Raw genomic sequence first — 23,011 nt, 5'->3', positions numbered from 1 at the left:
CATATATAATATTTTATCTGTTTATCCATCAACAGAAACTTAGGTTGTTTCCATGTCTTGGCTATTGTGAGTAATGCTGCAGTGGGGTACAAATATCTTTGTGAGATACTGATTTTGTTTCCTTTCCATGTATACCCAGGAGTGGGATCGCTGGATCATTTTTAGTTCTTTTTGTAATTTTTTGAGGAGCCCCCATACTGTTCCCATAGTGGCTGCACCAATTTACATTCCTACCAACTGTGTGAGACTGCTGTGTGTTTAAAGCAGGTCTCAGCCAGCTTTCATCTTGGTTTGTCTCATTGCCCATGTAGGCATCTTCAAGAGCTCCTGCTACATTGATGTGCGATGGTTCCCCTTTGATGTGCAGCAGTGCAAACTGAAGTTTGGGTCCTGGTCTTATGGAGGGTGGTCCTTGGATCTGCAGATGCAGGAGGCAGACATCAGCGGCTATATCCCAAATGGAGAATGGGACCTTGTGGGTAAGCCCAGCAAAGACGTGATACTGGCAACATAGAAGGAAGCTGCTTTATTACTGTGCTGGCTTAAAAAGTTTGGGATTTTCCACTCTGCTTTTCAGCATGAGCAGTTATTGAACCCTGCAGCATTCTCCATGATTTACTGAGAGCTCTAGGATGAGAAACAAAAAACAATGAGAAAATTCAGTGCTTTCCATAAGGAACTTGCAGTTATGGTAAGGTCAGTGCTAGTATGGGCATCTCTACATTATTCAAATCTGCTTTATCCCTAAAATCAGGTGGAACAGCAAATTGCAGTTGATGGGAACCTATATTTGATGATTTTAAATAGAAAACAATAATTACATTTATAATGGTGTCGAGTTTACAGTGTATTATTTATAATCATGGTGTCTTAGTCCGTTCAGGCTGCTATAACAGAATGCCATAGACTGGGTAGCTTATAAACAACAGACAGTTATTTCTCATAGTTTGGAGGCTGGGAGTCCAAGATCAAGGTGCTGGCAGACTCAGCGTCTGGTGAGGACCTGCTTCCTGGTTCACAGACAGCTGTCTTCAGGCCGTGTCCTCACATGGCAGCAGGAATAGGGGAGCTCTCTGGGGTCCCTTTTATAAGGGCACTAATTCCATTCCCAAGGGCTCCCCCTCATGACCTAATCACCTCCCAAAGGCCTCACCTCCAAATAACCATCACTGTGGAGGTTAGGATTTCAACATATGAACCTTGCAGGGGACACATTCAGTCTAGAGCACATGTAATTTGAATACATAAAAAACCTGCCAATTTGTTCAAATATCACTAAGATACCCTTAAATAAATCTATAATAAACCTAAAGCATTTTTTTAGACAACAATTAGCCAGTGTTTTGCACTTAACAAATTCCATGGCTCTGTGTGTGTGTTATAACCCCTTAAAATAAACTGCATCCTTTTATTCAACGGTGGTTCCTTTCTTCCCCTGGAACCGAAGGGATCCCTGGCAAGCGGAGTGAGAAGTTCTATGAGTGCTGCAAAGAGCCGTACCCGGATGTGACCTTCACTGTCACCATCCGCCGCAGGACCCTCTACTATGGCCTCAACCTTCTCATTCCCTGTGTGCTCATCTCTGCCCTGGCCCTCCTCGTGTTCTTGCTCCCTGCAGACTCTGGGGAGAAAATCTCCCTGGGTGAGTACCAGGTCTGAGCTGGGATGGGAGGGCCCTGCCTTGAGGGTGGCAGTCTGGGCTCTAGGTGCAGAGATGTCCAGGGCCCACTCCATGCATCCCAGCCCAGGGTGGCTCCCTGACACCACAGCCCACTGTGCAGGATGGCCAGGCCCTCTTGAGATTCCACAGGCTCCTCTGATCCTGAAGAGAGGATGGGGATGCCCAGGGAAGAACCAATTCTTCCCTGAGGGGCCTGTACCTTCTCCGCTTCTGCCACCCCACCCCACCCCTTGGTGGCAACCAGCTGGAATTCATTGTGGACAGGACACAGTTTAGTTTAATATAGTATCAGCTTGCATCTATATATGGCCACACACAGTGTAATTCCTGATTATTCTCCAATAGGAAGATAAGAAAACTATGATTTAGATTGGTGAAATGAGCTCCTCAGCATCTCAGAGAGTTACTAAAGATCCTATTTGGTACACATAGAAATCATTCTCAAACCTAGAACTTCTGACTGTGAGTGTCAACTGAAAAAAAATGTTCAACCGGAAAGTTAAGAATTATGTTTTATTTGGTGGACTTTCTGAGGACTTCAAGCTTGAGACATAGCATCTCAGATAGTTCTAGGGACGGCTCTGAAGAGGGAAGGGAGGAGCCAGGGTATATGGGAGTTTCTGCCACAAAGACCAGGTAGTCAAAACATCAAAAGATTACTGTTGATTAAAGAAAACCAAAGGGCTTCCCTGGTGGCGCAGTGATTGAGAGTCTGCCTGCCGATGCAGGGGACGTGGGTTCGTGCCCTGGTCTGGGAGGATCCCACGTGCCATGGAGCGGCTGGGCCAGTGGGCCACGGCTGCTGAGCCTGCACGTCTGGAGCCTGTGCTCCGGGATGGGAGAGGCCACAGCAGTGAGAGGTCCATGTACCGCAAAAAAAAAAAAAGAAAACCAAACACCTCAAGTTAATGAATTTAGTGCTTTTCTGTGTATGGGAAGATGCAAGAGTCTGGGCTCACTGAAATCACTCCTTTGATATGCACCTCAGCTCTCTGGGGCCAGTATCCTGTGTTTTCTCATCCTGAGTCCCCTCAGGGTGCCCCACTGGGGAGGCTGTAATGTGATGGCTTGATGGCTGCAACATCCTTTGTTTACTGATATGGCAGGTGATATTTTTCATTCATACAAGAGCCTCAGGCACATTAAATGACCTATCCAAGGTCACACAGCTAGTAAGTAGAAAAGTCAAGAACAAAAGCCAGGTCTTCAAACTGTATGTTTTCTTTTTCCTGCTACATGAAACTACCTCTCGATACTAATGTAATAAAGAAAATGAGAGATACATGTGCTGAGGTCAATGATTTATTTTGAGTTGTTTTTCTAAAGTTCTGGCTCCTAAGTTTGTTTTCCCAGGGACTCCTCTGGGACTCCAGTAAATGGCACAGACTGTCCCCAGAAAGATGCCCATTCCCATCAATATAGAAAACCGTGCATTTGGTTTCAGGAATGTCATGGCCACCACCATCCCTCCCTCCACACTTCCTTTGACTCTTGGGCTGGATGGAGTTCAGGCCTTACCATCTGTTCTGTCTCAGGGACCACTGTATGTCTCTGTTCCAGGGATCACAGTTTTACTCTCTCTTACCGTCTTCATGCTGCTGGTAGCTGAGATCATGCCTGCGACCTCTGACTCAGTGCCCTTGATAGGTAAGCAAGCATCCAGCTCCTCTAAAGACATGGGCTTAGAGAGTGCCTGGGATTTTGCAGCACAGGCAGGGAGCAGAAACGTGTCCCGCAGGAGACTGGAGAGCTGCATGGCCCCCCTTTTCTGCTGTGAGGAGATGACTTGCTGTAACTACTCAGAGTTGACCCATGGCCTCTGCTTACGTGGCACATAGAAGGGGAGGGGGAGTCTGGCTTCGTGGTTTGGCCTTGAGATGCAGAAATGCCCCCTTTTCTCCGAGCACAATGCCCCCCTCACACTTGTTATGGAGCCAGAGATTTTTACCATTAAAGATGCATTATTTTAGCTTGAGTCACTGTTTTTCCACAAATTATTTGTTACACGTTAACTCTCAGCCATTGTTTCTTGAGATAACGCGATGTCTCTGTAGAAAGTTAATGATTGTGAGGGAAGGTGAACAGGACAAATATGTTTTGGCCACATGTTGGGCTGCAACTCACAGGCCTGCAAGCCCTATACTTGCCCAGAATCAAGACTGAAGAAAGAGTCCAGAGACAGGACATCAGTTGTTTGGTAGATGGGAGATCTTACGCATCTGAAGCAAAAGGGTCCTGGAGTGACACCCCACCAGTTATCTAGGGGAATTGAAGTCAGATTGGCCCATCGGTTACCAGGGAAACCAGCAGAGGGGCACAGCCCTCTTAGCCCCTTGGGCTAAGTACCTTCAAGGGGCGGAGGTCTTCCCTTTGTTAAACTATCAAAGGGGAGCCATTCTGAACTAAAGATTAAACAATCACTAGCTTCGGGGCAGCGGGACAAGGATGTAGGTATTTACTCTTTAGGCTCTGCAATTAGCAGGGTAAGTCAGTCATGTGAGTAGGGTGTAGGTGAAGCAGGGACTGGTCCAGCAGGGGATGCACAAACCACACACAAAGGCAGGTGTAAGGATGACCTTCTGCCCAAGGAAGGATGACAGAGACAGGAGGCAGCATCACCTGTTGCTGTGAACCTCCCTGGACTGGACTGGAATTAGCAGGAGTGTGCCGAGGGGTGCTCAGTGGCCCAGAGGTTAGGACCCAGTACCCTGGCCACTGCAGCCAGGGTTCTATTCCTGGTCAGGGAACCAGACCTCCAAGCCAGTTGTGAGGACAGGAAGCAAACATTCTGCCAATAGATATTAGTTTTAATGAGAGTCCCCACTCCCATTTGGCGGTGGAGGTCAGAAACAGGAAAGCAGTATACGGGTGGCAATCCTGTGTGGTTAACCAGGGGTAAGTAGGAGTGGGGTGCCTTACATGATATCGCCAGGCTTCACGAATTAAGAAGCCAAGGCCCTTCTTATTGGAGGTTTCTGGATGTGTAATATTTTGACCAGACAGACTGTTGGTATAAAAAGCCTCTGAGGGTGTCATATTTCTCTCCGTACCATCCTGGAAGCAAGGAACCTTCTTTCAACCTGACATTCTGACCCCATCCTTTCTACCTTCTAGCACAATGCTTTCAATAGAGACCTGCAGCAGAAACCACCCTTAAAGGGGCAGTCGGCAGACCCTGTTTTGTCTGATGAACCCACAGGCTTGGTTGGTGCATAGCCCACATCTAGAAGGATGGGATGCTGTTGGCCTTTGACCTCTGTTGTTGAGATTTCAGCTGTGGGATCCAGTCCGCCTGGATCCCTCCACAGGTCATTGTATTAGTCTGCTAAGGCTACCACAATAAAATTCCACAGACTGGGTGCCTTACACAGGAAAAATTTATGTGCTCACAGTTTTGGAGGCTGGAACCTCCAACCGGCAGGGTTGGTTTCTTCTGAGGTCTCTTTCTTTTTCTTGCAGATGGGCACCCTCTGCTGTGTCCCCACATGGTCTTTCCTTTGTATCTTCACATCCCTGTGCCTCCTTGTGTGTCCAAATTTCCCCTTCTTATAATAAGGACACCAGTCAGATTGGACCAGGTGCCACACTAACAATCTCATTTTAACTTAATTCCCTCTTTAAATGCCCTCTCTTCAAACACAGTCACATTCTAAGGTACTTGGGGTTTACAGCTTCAACATATAAATTTTAGGGGGACAGAGTATGCAGCCCATAACAGTCACAGTTTGGTTCCCCCTCCCTTCCCTCCCCAGAGGTCCCTGATGCTGATGATAAGTCTGGTAGCTCCTTGTAGGTTCCTCTTGGTCTCCCTGGGAGAGCAATGAGTTCCTGCCTGCCTGGAGGGCAGGAGGTGTTTTTAACCAAGTGTGTGGCTGCACACTTAGCCTCGTACCAGGATGCTTTCTTTAAGGGCCCAGCCCCTTGGTGGTTGGCCACACTGAGGCTTTGTTTGTTTGTTTGCATTTATGTTAGGATAATTTATTCTGTTGCTTAGAGAGGCATTGTGTGTATATATATTTTGTTTTGTTATTTTTTAATACTCTTTTTATACTTGAATCCATCTTTGCTTCTAATCCCTTTTTATTTTATTTATTTATTTTATTGATTTACAATGTTGTGTTGGTTTCAGGTGTACAGCCTGATTCTTTTCCCTTATAGGTTTTTACAAATAACCTACAATTATTACAAAATATTGAGTATTGTTCCCTGTATAATACAGTAGGTCCTTGTTAGTTATCTATTTTATATATAGTCGTGTGTATGTTAATCCCAACCTCCTAATTTATGCCTCCCCCACACTGAAGGTTTATTAATCAGAGTTGGAAATTAAGGAATGCCCACCCATGCCAGCTTTCTCCTATACCCTTGGCCCATAAAATTGCTAATCCTTGTGCAAACCCTGCAGAGAAGGCATTTCCATCCCTGTTATACTGGTGAAGAAGCTGAGGCCCAGAGAGGTTGAGTGGTCTGTCCAGGCTCACAGACGGCCGCCAGTGGACCGGGGGGGGAAACTCCATGCTGCTTCTCACCTGGTCCAAGGTGGAGAAATGCATCCTTGCCCATCAGAGCTGAAGCTGATGTTCTCAGCCTGAAAAGACACTGCAGCTGACCTCTTCTTCCGGCTGCACAGCTGGCACTCCCCACCCCTGTGGCTCTCAGTAAGTAGATGGGGGCAGACTCTATCATTAGTAGAGTCATTTTCCAGGTCTGATAAGTCAGCCAGTGGCACCCAGGTCTGCCCTTGCTAGATCCCCGAAGCCTGTCCGTGGCCTGCCGTCATCACAGTGGTGATCACACCCTCTGTGCCAGGTGGTTTCAGTTCTGACAATGGTGCTTTCTCATCGGACAACCTTATCACCATCCTGTGAGGTGCAGTTAGCTTTCACTGAAGGGTGAGGCAGGCAGGGTTCCCAGGAGTGCAGTCAGCTGGTGAGGCCGCTCAGCAGGGTGGGAGGAGGAGGTCTGTGCGCTCTGGATTGGCATCTGCCCACCAGGAATGTGCGTGGTGGGCTACAGGCCTGGAGGAGGTCCTGCTCTGCTCTTGGGCATTGCTCCCCAGCCCCTGGTGGTCAAGACACAGTCTGGGTCCCCTGCACTGTGCCATGGTGACACGCTGTGATCTAGGCCCCAGGTCTCCCCTGCATCTGCTCTCTCTGCAGCCCAGTACTTCGCTAGTACCATGATCATCGTGGGCCTCTCCGTGGTCGTCACAGTGATCGTGCTACAGTACCACCACCACGACCCCGACGGTGGCAAGATGCCCAAGTGGGTGAGTTCCTCCCCAGCTCCTCCACCAGAGGGGGGGTCAGGGCCCCTCCCCAGAGGAGACTCTGAGGATGACTTATCTATTTTAAAAATCCCACAAACAGCTAGCATTCCTAAACAAAAAGCTACAATTTCTTACCTGTCTGCATATCTCTGCTTCCAGGGCAGTATGGTGAATGCTCTTAGGGTCCCATGGGGCTGTCCTTACAATCTGATATCCCAGAGCAGGGCTCAGGTCGAACACTCTGCACCTTTCACTGGACAGTGTTTCTAAACCTCCTTTTTGCACGTACACTGTTAGAAGCAACACACAAGATGAGCACACAGCTGCTGGTTGGATCTTCAAAACAGAACGGGGAGGGAAAAGAGTAAGAAATAGAGTGAACAGTGTACAAATATATACAATCAGTTGTCAATGAAAATAATCAATAAACTATCAATAAGAAGAATAGAAAAGAGTTTTATTTGAGTCAAACTGAGGACTAGCCTAGAAGCCGGCTTCCCAGATTAATCTGAGAAGCTGCTCTGGAGAAGCAGGGTTTTCAGCACAGTTTTATATCCTGTGAGAACAAAGAACATGAAATGAGTCGGGGTTACATTTCTTCAAGGTAAACAAAACAAAACAAAACAAAAACACAGATTAGCACGTACATGGCAAGTCGGCATGGCCTTGGCGCCTGAGAAGGGAGTCTTATCATTGGAGGACCAGCATTGGTGTTCCAGGAAGAGAGGCATTTAATCTTTATTTTTATTATGGACATTCTTTACTTCTGGTCAATGTGCCCTTTTCTCTAATAATTAAAGCAGATGTCTGTTTGATAGGCCACAAACAGGCTCTTTTAGTTAGCATCAAATTCAAGTTAACTCATGTATAAGCCAGAATGACTTCCCTATATCTCAGTATGTGAAACTTTCTTTTATCACAATACACATAGGAAAGTGATTTAGCCAAAAGCCTATAAAATAAAGGTGTAAGTAGTTAACAGTGGGGAAGGAGGATGCGATAAAAGGAAATGGATGGATGGGACTTCCCTGGTGGTCCAATGGATAAGACTCTGTGCTCCCAGTGCAGGGGCCCGGGTTTGATCCCTGGTCAGGGAACTAGATCCCACATGCCGCAACTAAGAGTTCGCATGCCACAACTCAAGATCCTGCACACGGCAAAGAATATCCTGAGTTCTGCAACTATGACCTGGTGCAGCTAAATAAATAAATAAATATTAAAAAATAAAAAGGAAATGGATGGTAAATAAATGTTTGTCATCTGAGCCCAGGTCAGGCCACATGGTCCCAGTGCCTCCCAGCACTGATGTGTTGTGACGTGTGCTGATGCTTCCCCAGCCATGGGCCGTGCTCCATTGGAGTCCAATGTCCAAAGCTCTACACCACCCTCGCCGGGCTCTTGGGAAACTTTGCCTGGGGGACAAGCAGGGCCTGGACTTTCCCCGCCTCACTTGGTGTGACCAAACCCCCGGCAGGGCAGAGCTGCCCCCCCCACCCCTCACCCCACTTCTTACTTGGGCCCCACAAACCCTCCAGTCTTCCCATTGAGAGAGCATGGCTTAGGGACAGTTGGGAGCTAAAGAAGCCCTCTCATGCCAAAACAAGCCTGTCTTTGCAGACTCATAAATCTTGCCTCCAAGTTCCGAGTCAATTTAGGACTCACCAGTGCACTAAATGTAACTGCAAGATGTAAGATGCATTCCCTTAATATCCAGGAGCAGGGAGTTCCTGGCCCTTCTAAAAATATCCATTGTGCAATAATTTACAGTTACCCAAAAATTAACTTAGGCAAGACCACTTTTTTTTTAAGAAATTGGCTTTACAGAGTGACTGCCCTTGAATTCTTTTCCACAGCAAATCCTTACACTTAATAATTCTCTTGTGTTAGCATACAGTATTGGTCTTTCTCTTTCTGATTTACTTCACTCTGTATATATGGAATTTAAGAAAAAAAAATGTCATGAAGAACCTAGGGGTAAGACAGGAATAAAGAAACAGACCTACTAGAGAATGGACTTGAGGATATGGGGAGGGGGAAGGGTAAGCTGTGACAAAGCGAGAGAGAGGCATGGACTTATATACACTACCAAGCGTAAAGTGGATAGGTAGTTGGGAAGCAGCCGCGTAGCACAGGGAGATCAGCTAGGTGGTTTGTGACCACCTAGAGGGGTGGGATAGGGAGGGTGGGAGGGAGACGCAAGAGGGAAGAGATATGGGAACATATGTATATGTATAACTGATTCACTTTGTTATAAAGCAGAAACTAACACACAATTGTAAAGCAATTATACTCCAATAAAGATGTAAAAAAATAATAGTAATAATAATTCTCTCGTGGCATCAGCAGTGGGCTCCCCAAAATGGTGCCACCTCCCACATGGGTCACATCACCACAGTCTGTGGGCTTGTTTTGAGAAGTCCCTCCCCCCTCAAAAAAAGAAGCTGAGACACATTTGCACACATTCACCTACATTCTCATCTGACTTCTTTATAACTCTGATACACTTTCTTGTCTATCCACCCATTTGTTTGAAATAACAGTTACATGTTTCAGAAGTCAAAATCAAAGAATTATACATGGGCTTCCCTGGTGGTGCAGTGGTTGAGAGTCCGCCTGCCGATGCAGGGGACACGGGTTCGTGCCCCGGTCCGGGAGGATCCCACATGCTGCGGAGCGGCTAGGCCCGTGAGCCATGGCCGCTGAGCCTGCGTGTCCGGAGCCTGTGCTCCGCAACAGGAGAGGCCACAAGAGTGAGAGGCCCGCGTACCGCAAAAAAAAAAAAAAAAGAATTATACATAAGGAACTCCTGCTCCCATTCCTGCCCCTCCCCCTACTTCCACCACCAATTGATAACCATTTCAATTAATTTCTTTTTCCTTCCAGTGTTTATGCAGATGCCAAAATATAAACACATATTCTTATTTCTTCTGTTTTGACTGATGTAAAGACAAGGGGATTAAGGCAGTAAGATACAAAACCATTTTTAATGACCTGGTAGCACTTTACTGTTCCAGAAAAATCTGAATTAAGAGCATATGCTGATTTTTCACCTTTCAGTGCAAGAGCATGTTAAAGCCAATGGTGCAAAGCAGATATGAAACTTGTATTTCTCTTTCAGTTTATATAACACACTGCATTTCTTTTTCTTTCCAAGTGTATATGAAACATAAGCAGCCTCCGAGGGGCTTTCATTGTGATCTGTTGCCATGAAGAAGACCCTGCCGGTGCGGTGGCATTATGTGACATTCACACAGCCAGAAACCAAACCATAACCTAACAGCAGAGGTCACAAGCACAGTCTGAGACATGCCAAGAGGATAATCTCATCTTCTGAGATGCTTTAGCCTTGAAAGCTAATGATTTAGGCCATGAAATTCAAAATAGATTTAGCTTGAGCTATGCCCCAGGGGATGTGCAGACCCCCGCTTGGCAGGCACAGCCCTAGAGCTGAGGCTCAGCTCTCCCTTCCAGGCTGCCTCTGGGTTTGGACACACTCACTGCCCCATGTGCTCCCTTGAGCTCTGGCCCCAACTTTCTGGTGCCTTCTGAGTGGGGGTTTGGCTAAAGTCACAGGGGGCTTGCAGAGAACCTAGCTGACCCTTTTATAGATGAGGCTGTGGAAGTCTGAACACATTAGGTGACTCAAACTCACTGTGTGACCTTGACCCAATTTATTTGCCTCTTTGAGCCTCAGATTCTTTTTTTTTAATTTATTTTATTCAAGTATAGTTGATTTACAATGTTGTGTTAGTTTCTAGTGTACAGCAAAGTGATTCAGTTATACATATATATTCTTTTTCAGATTCTTTTCCATTATGGTTTATTACAGGATATTCAATACAGTTCCTTGTGCTATACAGTAGGACCTTGTTGTTTAACCATTCTATGTATAATGATTTGCATCTGCTCACCCCAAACTCCCCACCGCCTCCCCCTGAGCCTCAGCTTCTTTATCTGTAAAATGGGGGAATTATACTCACTTCACTGAACCCTGAGATGCCCAGGTGAGATGGCTTGTCTTGAGCCTCGTGTCTACGTGGGGCTGCGTGTTTCTGCTCCTTACTGATCCTGGAAAACAGGGTCTGCAGGCTGGCTCTTCCAGGCTCTGGAAGTATGTCCATAGGGTGTGGGCAGGATAAAAATTGCCGCCTATGATGGACAGAGGGTGATCTTTACAGCTGCTGCAAAACTGCTCTTACGCCTTCTTGTTCTTTTCATTGCTGTCCCCAGACCAGATAACTGCAGTTATCTTTGATAAGTGTCATAAAAATGGTTACCAAAAGAAGAGTGGCAGACACGAATTTCACAACTTGCTGCCTGCACTTACAGATGGGAAGCATACCTGCTACACTGCTGATGGAATTTGCCTACAATCATAAACCAAAATTCAAATCAGTATCTGGATCATTTCAGGGAAAGGGCTCACTTTTCTTGCACTTGTCTAAATAGGCTTGCAAGAATTTTTTAAAAGCTAGATTGAGGTTTCACAAGGCTCCCTTCTTTCTATTAGAAGGGAGAAACAAATCTCTCCAGCATCTTCTATGCATGCAGGTAATGTATGTTTATAAAACACTTTAGGCCAGAGGTCGGCAAACTATGGCCCTGGTGGCCAAATCCAACCTGCCAACTGCTTTTGCAAATAAAATTTTATTAGGAAAAAAAGCCTCTTTGCTCTTTTGCATGTATGGCTGATTTTGCACTATATCAGCAAAGCTAAAATATTTACTGTCTGGCCCTTTAAAGAAAGTCTGCCAACCCCAGCTTCAGACTTTTCACAGCATTTTGTCTCATATCATCTCCTTCAGTCTTCACTGCAGCCTAATGAGTTAGGTTAGAGGTTCCTAAACTCCCATGGTTCACAGCACCTTTCATGTCTCAGGGTTTTGGTGGGTTTTTTTTTCCCCACAGAGCACCTAGGACAAGAGGAATACCTAACGGTTCTATTATTTAAACAGGTCAAAACAACTTACTAAGTACTTATACCCCGACAGCTTAGCACCTGTTGGCACAGCAAACTTCTCTCATCTTGGGAGCTGCTACCCTCCTTGTCTGTTCCACGATGACTTTCTTGGCACTTGCCTTTTATCAGGACAAGTTCCAAAATCTACTTTGCAAGGATAGGACATCATGCAAGGAATGCAGTGATCTAATGTGACAGTCTGAACTGCTTCAGGCTAGGGGTGTCTGACACATGCCACAGGGTTGCCCTTGAAACTTTAACATCTCCAGGGATGCCCTTGTGAGTTTGTCACCGCACACTGGCGTACCTCACAGGGAGTTAGAGTTGGTGGTCCCTAGTTCCAGATGAGGAAGGACCGGAGAGGGTGACTTGCTCTGTTCCCCAGCTCAGGGCTCTCTTTAGAAGACAGCCCTCTCCTCCCACAGGCTGTCCTCCTTGAGATGGCAGTGTGCGTATAGTTCCTTCCCAGGGTGATTTTCTGTATTGCTTTGTCATTGTCTCACATTCGATTCAACCATTGTACCGCGTTGGCACTGCTTGCCTGTGTAAACTCGCCTGGGAAGGCCTGGGGACCTGTCACCCCTAGGGTCCACCCCCACGAAGTCTAGCTGGTATCACAGCATCCCCTTGGATGGATCAGCCGTGCGCCCTTCCCGGCCACCCTAACGGTGTGCTGTCTCTGCAGACGAGAGTCATCCTCCTGAACTGGTGTGCCTGGTTCCTGCGCATGAAGAGACCGGGGGAGGACAAGGTGCGGCCGGCCTGCCAGCACAAGCAGCGCCGCTGCAGCCTGGCCAGCGTGGAGATGAGCGCCATGGCGGGGCCGCCGGCTACCAACGGCAACCTGCTGTACATCGGCTTCCGTGGCCTGGACAGCGTGCACTGCGCGCCCACCCCTGACTCAGGGGTCGTGTGCGGCCGCGTGGCCTGCTCGCCCACGCACGACGAGCACCTGCTGCACTGCGGCCAGCCCTCGGAGGGGGACCCGGACCTGGCCAAGATTCTGGAGGAGGTACGCTACATCGCCCACCGCTTCCGCTGCCAGGACGAGAGCGAGGCCGTGTGCAGCGAGTGGAAGTTCGCGGCCTGTGTGGTGGACCGCCTGTGCCTCATGGCCTTCTCGGTCTTCACCATCCTCTGCACCATCGGCATCCTGATGTCGGCGCCCAACTTCGTCGAGGCTGTGTCCAAAGACTTCGCTTGACTCCGTCCTGGCTCCCAGCATGTAGGAAACGCAGAGATGGGCGATGACGTTGGCTTAGGGAGAACTTTGGGGTGCTGATTCCACAGCACCATTAAACCCGAGGACGCAGATGTACCCTATCGCTGTCATGTCGGTTTCAGTTTACTTGTTACTTTCAGTAATAGGATCTCAGCACGTTTCTGTTTAACCCTCTTTGATGGGCCACTCGATATCCTCCGAGCATCCTTACAGTCAGCAGGACCCTGGAGAGGTCGTTTTGCCCATTCTCCACTGCCTGGTGTGCCCTTCAAAGAGGTTCAGGTAGCTCAGGGCTGACTGCCAGGTGAGGCCTGGGTAGCTGGTCTGCATGCCTGCATGTCACTTGCTGTGAGGGCTTACATGAAAATTCATATCTGCTTTGCCTGTGTACAAATCTAGATTGAAGCTAATCATCATAATAAACCACACTCAGTAAATCCATCAGATAATTGGCTGACGAAACAAAACTAAACTAAAACTTAAAACCCAACTGCTTGGTTTTTCTTCAATTCAGACTTTAATTTTCTCTACCAAAGACAGTTGGTAGAGAGAAACAGTTTTATGCTGTGTCTACATTTAAAAAAAGAGACAGTAATAGTTCGTCTTGTAAATTACACTTTTTGCCAGCCTACCCTGTGAGGGGAACCAGGAGGGACACAAGTGTGTGTTGATTCTGAGCCAGGGCCAGACCCAGTCAAGTTAAGGGGATTTCTGTAGATCCCAGGCACTCCCAAGCTTTCTGTGCTGCCCCCAGACACTGGCAGGTTGAGTCGGTCTGTTCTAGTTGACAAAGCCCAAAGGACAAGTAGAATTCTATTAGAATTACCACCCAATGTAGCTGAAGCTGATTTAAACCATCTATGTGTTTGTTTGTTTTTTTAATGTAAGTAATAGCTGAAGCTAAATTAAACCATATGTGTTTTTTTTTTTTTAAATAATGCATTAGACACTTCACATGTATTGGAGTTGATTAGCCTTACAAATTTGTGGATCCATACAGATGCACAACATGAAGTCACCAAAGTATTCTATGCCTTTTCTCCATGTGTCAGGGCCAAGGGGCAGGGGTTTGGGCCTCTTCTGGCTCCCTCTGTGGCAGGAACTGGGGAGGGGGTGGCATGGCTGATGGCTTTCCTGAATGGCAGGCCAGTGGTGGTTAGCAGGAGGGGCTTACAGACTAACAGTGGCTGCACACCCAGTAATTCCAGTTTCTGGTTTGGGGGGATCTGCTTTCCCACAGTTCACACACACAGCTTCAGCCCAGAGAGCTGGCTGAATGGGTGGATTCACTGGAGATGTGTGCTTTGAAAGCTTGGGAAATTTTTATTTTAAATCCAGGTGGTGATGCAGTTCTCCACTGAGATTGTCTAGCTGACAATCATCCCTTTGCTTCTCCCATCCTTACTGTTTAATGTGATCAGAGGAAGACATAAGACACTCTCTCCTGTTCTGTTGTTTCATCTAGTAACTCTCAAAGCTCAAAACTGCAGAAGGTGTCTGAGCTCCTGGGGATCTTTAATTTGCTTCTAACCCCTGAAATGGATACATCATGAGGGAAGATTTGATTTTCAGAGCAAAAGAAATGGCATGCACTTCTTCAGCCATTTATTTCGCTCATTTCTGGGTGGATCTGTGTGCACTGAAGAAGATGGAGGCTTGTGTATGGTGTGTGTGTATGTGTGAGAACACGTGTGTGTGAGCACCTTCAGAAAAGGCCCCTGGTTTACAGCAAGAAGGCTGATAAATAAGGGCATTCCAGCAACATACCATTTGGAGCAGGGTCGTCCTCAGAGTACACTCATTCTATGTGAAGTGGACAAAAAATGCACAATCATTTTTTTTTTTTTTTGTCTATTAAAGTGTCTTTAGAAACAACTAGAAGTGTTTTGGTATATAAAGAGAGTGCTTCATTTCTCATTGCTATTCGAAGTTGATCCCTACTACATTTTCCTTTAATAAAAAACCTTTTTGGTTTTGTATTTTATACAGAAAAACGTAAAAGGGCAAACAAAAAATACAAAGGGGTTTGTATTTTGACTGCCCAAATAACTACTCTGCGATTTAAAAAGTAGTAATAAGGAAAAGATGCACACATAGGAAGACAAGTGTGAAAGGCTGAAAATAAGCCCCCACCCACCCCAGCCCCTGCCGTCTCTCCTCACAGGGGACCATCAGTGAGCTTCTGGGGAGGGATGGGCATTTCCAGAAAAAAAGGAAGGGAGAGAGGCTGAGCAGGGACGAAGAGGATGTGGAGAGACACCTTCCTTTTTTGTCTGTTTCTAGCGCCCTGCACTTTGCTTTTTTCACTTGGTGTTAAGAGATCTTTCCATAACAACATATAAAGATCTACCTCATTCTTAATAGCTGCTTAGTGTTCCATTGTCCCCGTGCACTATAATTTCTTTGATTAGTCTTTTATTAGTGAACCTATAGAGTATTTCCTGCCTTTATTTTTATACACAGATCTAAAATTAGCATCCTTGTACTTATATCATGGCATACTTTTGTGACTGTATCTTGATATCAATTCCAACTTGAAAATGGAGTTGCTGGATTTAAGGTTATGTGCATTTAACACTTTTGTCAATATTGCCAGATTATTCTTCAAAAATTGACCCGTGGCTACACTTAAGAGTATAATGAAAAGGTCGATTTCTCAGTTTTCTGGAACAACTTTTTTTTTCCAGTCTGGTGAAAAATGATATTACAGTATCATTCTGATTTAGTTCACTTTATTAGGAGTGAAGTTGAACATCTTTTCAAATGTTTCCTGGTAATCTTTTGGTAAATTTATGTCCTTTACACAATTTTGGCTTTTTCTTAATTAATTTGGCTGTGTATTTTGAAACCTTTCTGTCTTATGTCTTGAAATATTTTTGTCTTTTGACGTTCTCTATTGATTTGCTTATTAATGGTCATATATATATGTGTATATATATATATATATATAAAGTTTAAAGTTTTATGTTGTCAACTTACCCATATTTTCCTTGTTAGATGCCAGAATTTGTTTCCAGTTCTAAAAGACCTTTCTCATTCTGAGATTATAAATAAATTTACTCATATTTTCTTCTAAATTCTTATGGTTTCATCTGTTTATCTTTACGTCTTCTAACTCCCAGGAATTCATTTATTGCAGGAAATGGAGGTAAAGATGTGTTTTTATTCCCTCAAAATGGTTGGTCAGTTGTGCCAGCAAAATACATGACAGTGCATTCTGGTATGTAATTGTTTTTTCCCCATTTGTTCAAAATGACACCTTATCTGTAAACTAAATTCCTCCAAGTGTTTGGGTCTACTTCTGTTTTATTGATTTGTCTCCCTATGAATTCCTTGAATTTCTGAGGCTTCATTCCAATTAATATAAAATATTCATATTATTTCATAATTCATAAAATTACATATTAATGTAAACATTTCAATCAAGGCTCTTCTCTACACTCTCTCCCTCTCTTCCTCTCTCTCTTTTTTCTGTAACTCTTTCTTTCTCATAAACACACACACAACTTTTTAAAGAATTGGGATCACAATGAATTTCTAGATTGTCCTCCTATCGAAGAATACTGCAATCCAGGCTTGTATTCAAATCTAATTTTATATCACTTGTAGAGTTTTATGGTTTCAGATAGGTCCTACGAATTTGTTATTGTCTATTTCTAGATGTCATTTGACTACCATTTTTAATGCAATGAGTTTTTGCATTTTGTATTCTCACTGAATATATAGGAAAGTAGTCGATTTTGCATATCAGTGTTATAATCAAACACCCTAACTATGATTTCTTACTGTTTCTAAGATTTTCTTTTGCCTCCCCCTTTCCACTAATTTCCCTTATTTCTTTCTCTTAGCCAACTGCATTTGAGAACAGTGTTAAATAATAGTGACTCAGGTGGCATACCTGTCTTGTTCCTGACATCAATGGGATGGTTTAATGTCTCACTGTTTAACTTGTATGAAGACATGTATTTTCCTTGTCATAATAAAAAGTATCTGTGTATTCTCAAACTATTAAGGCTTTCTGGGGAAATGTAGATGTTAGTTTTTTGTCACAGCCTTCTCAGTATCCATGGAGATAATCAGAAGGGTTTCCGCTTTGCTCTAGTAGTATGTTGTATATTAATAGATTGCTTCAGACCAAACTACTATTATGTTCCTGAGATGATCTCTACTTACGATTTTTGCTATCAATTTCATATATGAGATGAATCATTCTGCAGCTTGCTTTGTGTGCAAAACCAAAAGAAACCAAAGAACGCTCTATATTCTGCAACCATTTACTTGGTTTTAGAATCATCTTCTACTTAAGTATCAAATGTCTCACCAGGGCTGGGGGCTGTCTGGGAATACACTGGGGTGCTTCTGAATTTCTCCCACTGGGCACGGTAGGTCCTAGGGCACTTCTGGAGTCAATTTTAGTTACATATTTTTTAAGAAAATTAATTTTAATCCAATTTTCAGTATATTTATGTAGTTTTACAATATGGGAACTTAGGATTTTAAAATTTCCTCTATATTCATAATTATGTCTCCGTTTTTCATTTCTAATTGTGTGCATTTCTCCATTTGTCTCTATTGATTTGACTCACCAAGGATTTTATTTTTCTATATTTTCAGACACTGAAACCTTAGACTTATTCATCAGTTCGGGGACATGGCTGCAGACCCTGTTGCCCCTGGGCTGATGCAACCCTTCCTGGGATAGCAGGCAAGCAGTACAGGGGGAGCCACAGCAGGGCTCCGGCACCAGGACTGCAGCTTCCCTTGGCAATGAGAGCCAGAGGGTCAAACCAGGCCAGGCAGTGGGGATGTGTCCGACGAGGCTGGTCATGTCACCCCTGTGATCACAGTTAGTTGGAGAACAGACCCACCGAAGCTTTAACCAGAAGCTGTCTTGAGGCTCTGGACTCCCGGAAGCAATCCTTTCTCACATAATAATTCCTGTTCCCTGGTTACTTTGTTCTTTCTGGCCCAAACCTTCCTTTCCAGCCCAATCCTTCTTAGACCTGACCTTACTGCTCCTGGCTCCTTTTCAAATTATCACTTACTTCATTTGCATGTGGGTTTGTCTTTTTAATATCAGAGCTTATCATGCGATGGGGACTGTCTGCAGTTTCAGGCTTTCTGAACTCTTGTGGTCAAATCTTGCTGAGTCCGCAGTACACCCCACTTGGGGAATCACAGGAATGCAAAACATTCTAGCATTCTGCCCTGTTCTTTGCCCTTTCTAGTCTGTCTCTCCAATGTCTCATTTAAAAATTTACATTCTTTCCTAATTTTTTTCTTGCTAGAGCCTTATTGCCAGTCTCTCCTCTGCTGTGTTAGACTTCTGTAATTCTACCTTCTGACAAATACTGCCCATCAACAAATTCTGCTGTTGTATTTCTTAAATGTCTGCCTTGATTTTTAATATTTCAGTCCTCCTCTACTCTTATTTTTGTATTTTTTATTTTTAAGGCTTTATTTTTTAGAGCAGTTATAGATCCACAGCAAAATTGAGGAAGGTATGGAGATTTCCCAGGTACTCCCTGCCCCCCGCATGCCTACCCTCCCTCATGATGGACATTTGTTACAAGTGATGAACCTACACATAGTTATCAACCAAAGTCCATAGTTTACACAAGGGTTCACTCTTGATGTTGTGCATTCCGTGAGTTTGGACAAATGTATAAAGATGTGTACCCAGCGTTATAGTATCATACAGAGTAGTTTCACTGCCCTAAAAATCATCTGTGCTCCCATCTATTCATTCCCCAGCCCCTGGCAATGATGGATCTTGTCACTGTCTCCATAGTTTTGCCTTGTCTGGAAAGTCATATAGTTGGAATCACAAAGTATATGGCCTTTTCAGATTGACTTCTTTCACTTAATAATATGCATTTAAGGTTCCCCAGTGTCTTTTCATGGCTTGATAGCTCATTTTTTTTTTTTTTAGCACTGAGTAACAGTTCATTATCTGTATCATTTACTTCATGATACGGATCCTTGCTCCTTTTCTAATTATTATTTACTATATTTACATGTGGGTTTGACTTTTTAATATCAGAGCTTATCATAAACATCTGCTATAAACATCTGCATGCAGATTTTTGTCTGGATATAAGTTTTCAACCCCTTTTAGTAAATACCAAGGGGTGTAATTACTAGATTATATGGTAAAACTATGTTTAGTTTTTAAAGTAACTGTTTTCCAAAGTGGCTGAACCATTTTGCATTCCCACTGGTAATAAAAGACAGTTCCTGTTTCTTCCCTTCCTTGCCAGTATTTGGGGTTGTCCATCTTCCAGATTTTGGCCATCTAATAGGTATGTACTAGTATCTCGTTGTTTTAATTTTAATTTCCCTGATGGCATATGATGTAGAGCATCTTTTCATATGCTTATTTGCCATCTATATATCTTCTTTGACAGGGTGTTTGTTAAGGTCTTTGGCCCATCTTTTAAATCAGGTTGTTTGTTTTCTTATTGTTGGGTTTTAAGAGTTCTTTGTATATATTGGATAACAATCCTTTATCAGATGTGTCTTTTTCAAATATTTTCTCCTAATCTGTGACTTGTCTTTTCATTTTCTTGGTATTGTCTTTCAAAGAGCAGAAGTTTTGCCTTTAAATAAAGTCTAGTCTATTATTTCTTTCTTTCACGGACATGCCTTTGCTGTTGTATCTAAAAAGTCATCTCCATACCCAAGGTCGTCTAGACTTTCTCTTGTTATCTCCCAGGAGTTACATAATTCTGTGTTTTAGAGTTAGGTCTGTGATCCACTTTGAGGTAATTTTTTGGACAGTGTATACTCTGTGTCTAGATTTATTTATTTATTTTTGCATGTGGATGTTTAGTTGCTCCAGCATTATTTGTTGAATAAATTATCCTTTCTCCATTGAACTGACTTTGCTTCTTTTCAAGAATCAGTTGACTATATTTATGTGAGTCTATTTCCGGGCTCTTTATTGTCTCCCATCGGGTACCATCTGGGTTCTCTATTCTGCTCTATTTGTCTATTCTTTTGTTAATACTACATTGTCATGATTACTATAGATCTATAGTAAGTCTTGAAGTCAAACCCCTATTCAAAAATATGTTATATATGTTTTTGAATTGTGGTAAAATATACAGAACATAAAATTTACCATCTTTAAGTGTACAGTTTGGTGGCATTAATTGCATTCACATTTTTGTACGACCATCACCACATCCATCACCAGAACTCTTTTCATCTTGCAAAATTGAACTCTGTATGCATTAAACACTAATTCCCCATTTCCCATCCCCCAGACCCTGGCAACCACAATTCTACTCTGTCTCTATGAATTTGATTACTCCAGGTACCTCACATCAGTGGAATCATGCAGGATTTATCATTCTGTGATTGGCTTATTTCACTTTGCATAAGGCCCTCAAGCTTCATCCAAGTGGGTGCTCCTCTTCTGCTTTTACCGTTTACTTTATTGTTGTTGTGGTTCTAACTTATGCAGTTGAAACCTAGTTCATTTATCTCCATTTATTCTGATTTAATCGTATAAGTACTTTTGACTCTGAATTTTCTTCTCATTAGAGCTTTAACAGCAACCTATATGTTTTGATATGTAGCGTTTTTATCTTCACTTTCTAAATATTCTATAAATTCAGTTTTGAAATATTCTTTGAACTGATATTTTTTGAATATTTGAAAATTTCCCAAATTTTTAAAAGTTAAAAATTAATTTCCTATTGTATTACGTTGTGCTTTGAGCACCATGTATTCTGTACTACTTCTAATATTTATAATTTATTGATGTATATTTTGAGTTTTTTAATATAATCATTTTGTGCAAATGAGCACTTCCCAGAGTATGGCCTGGAGTTCTGGCCTTTGAGACTGACCAGTGGGAGCCAGGCAGGAGGGACTACACTCCTTACTAGCAGTATTTCTCCTTTAGTTTTCCTTCCTTTTACTATATGACATTTAACAATTGATATCATTTGTTGATTCTATATTTTCCTTGAATTCACACTTTAAAATCAGGGCCCCAGATTTTTTTTCTGAGCTTATGCCTAGTATATCCTTAACCATAATTTTATTTTTAACCTTTTTTGAGTCACTTTGTGATAAGTTTGTCTTGAATATGCATTTACATTTTAATATAACTGCTATGTTTGGTTCTAATATCATTTTTCCTTAAATAATTTCTGGGTATGAAGTTCATATTTCTTTTGCATCTTATGTTTTCGGTTTTCTTTCTTTTTCCTCCTTTGGTGTATATGTATTCCTTTTGTTAAAATGGAAGACATTATAGGTATGTGTTTCAAGTGGTCACCTATATACTTTTACATAATATAATCAAACCTTTATTTCATGATTAATCAACCTGAACCTGTTCTCAGTGTTTCCACATGTTCTGAAATGGTGAGTTTTTGGTCCACTGTTTGTTTCCAAAGCTCTGCAACTTACCACTTATTTTATTTGTCCATCCTGTCTTTTAGCACTTATTTTATATAAATCAAGTTCTCGTTCTCATACAACATTTTGGAGAATTTTCTTCTGTTTGTTTGGTTCTTCCTTTGCAGAAGGGGAACTTCCCATCTCTGCCACATGCCAGGGTCCACACTTTCTCTTCTGTTCTCCCGTGGTGTGTTTGAGTGAATGCCTTCCCATTTATGTTCATCTTGCTTCTGCTTATTGGGCAGCTCTGTGCGGACCTTCTTTTTCCTCTAAGAGAAGGTCTCTGAACCTCTTCCCAAATTCTCTATCCTCCCATTCAAGCTGGAGATGAAGGCTCAGACCTCCCTCTTCTTTCTGCTCTTTTGCCCTGAGGTTCTGGAAGGAAGGTTGGAGGATTTGGGTTTGTATGTTTTTACTCTTTTGCTGCGGTTGTTGGTCTGTTAAGTGCCCCTAACACTCAGGTAGAGGAGACCTGCATTGGCATTTATTTCTCTAATTTAGCATGAAACCCTGGGGCCTCCCATCAGCTGGTTATTTTAGCTTCATCTCCCCAGCAGCATTGCCAACCCCTATCCTTAACCCACCTCCAGTCAGGACAGAAAGAAGGTAACCATGGATTGGGCACTGTGCTGGCAGTTCGTAGGATGGGGGAGCGTTATCTTTTGCTCTGATTGTGCCTTGGAAGTGGTTACAGTCATATCCCCATTTCTTTCTGCCCATCCGGGAAAGAAAGCACGAAGACCTTGGGTGGGTTTCCTGCTTCTGTGGAGACCCTTCAGGGCTCCGTAGGGGATTCTGCACTCGTGAGATTTTTATAAACTTTCCCCTCCAGATTACAGCTTCCCTTCCCAGTCACCTCACTCCACATTGGCGGGGATGGGGTGGGGACAACGCAACCAGGTCCTTCAGTAGAATGTGTATGTAGGGGTGCCTCCCTGAGGCAGGGTTTTCCCCACCACGATTGACTCTCTTTTCTTGGCTGCAGCATTTTGAAGAGTATGGCATGTGGCTCTGTCAAGTCACTTATTTCGCTGCTGCTGGTTAGTAGTTTTGTTGTTCGGGGCTGGAGCATCTCTGGCCCTGATTTCCTCCACCCATGATTTTTAAGGCCCTTGACCTATGTTAAAAAGGATGAGTATCAGTGGACAGTGATATACTCAAGCACCAAGGCTAGTGGTAAATTATATTATCAATAATTTGAGAGTATCATGGCAGATGTTTTCAACTATATGTTGAAGCTGTTGATCTTTATGTTGAAGGAGCCTCTGTAGTTGTGAGCTTAGGATTTCTCCACCTGTATTTGTCCATTTTTGTGTCTATGGTAGGTGAAAGTAACCAAGCATCAGCCATTTCTTTGTAGTACATATTTTTATGAATACTATCTGCATAGCTGTTTTCTAAAGCATGTTGCTTTGAACTATCACTTAAGATAAGGATAGTCTGGCAGAAATAAATACTTTAGAG

General features: G+C 43.5%; 1 protein-coding gene across 1 annotated transcript in view; it reads left to right on the top strand.

Moving 5' to 3' along the window:
• CHRNA7 (cholinergic receptor nicotinic alpha 7 subunit) overlaps nt 1-16,104 on the top strand; it is a 124,278-nt gene extending 108,174 nt beyond the window's left edge. Inside the window, exons 6-10 of the mRNA XM_079913922.1 lie at nt 312-479; nt 1,448-1,642; nt 3,242-3,328; nt 6,841-6,950; nt 12,596-16,104. Coding sequence (XP_079770048.1) covers nt 312-479; nt 1,448-1,642; nt 3,242-3,328; nt 6,841-6,950; nt 12,596-13,114 — 1,079 coding nt within the window. The 3' untranslated portion in view covers nt 13,115-16,104. The remainder of the gene's footprint in view (nt 1-311; nt 480-1,447; nt 1,643-3,241; nt 3,329-6,840; nt 6,951-12,595) is intronic.
• The last annotated feature ends 6,907 nt before the right edge of the window (nt 16,105-23,011 follow it).

The sequence above is a fragment of the Stenella coeruleoalba genome, assembly GCF_951394435.1.
Source record: "Stenella coeruleoalba genome assembly, chromosome: 2".
In the NCBI taxonomy this organism is placed as follows: Eukaryota; Metazoa; Chordata; class Mammalia; order Artiodactyla; family Delphinidae; genus Stenella; species Stenella coeruleoalba.
This window is presented reverse-complemented; position numbering and strand designations above follow the sequence as displayed.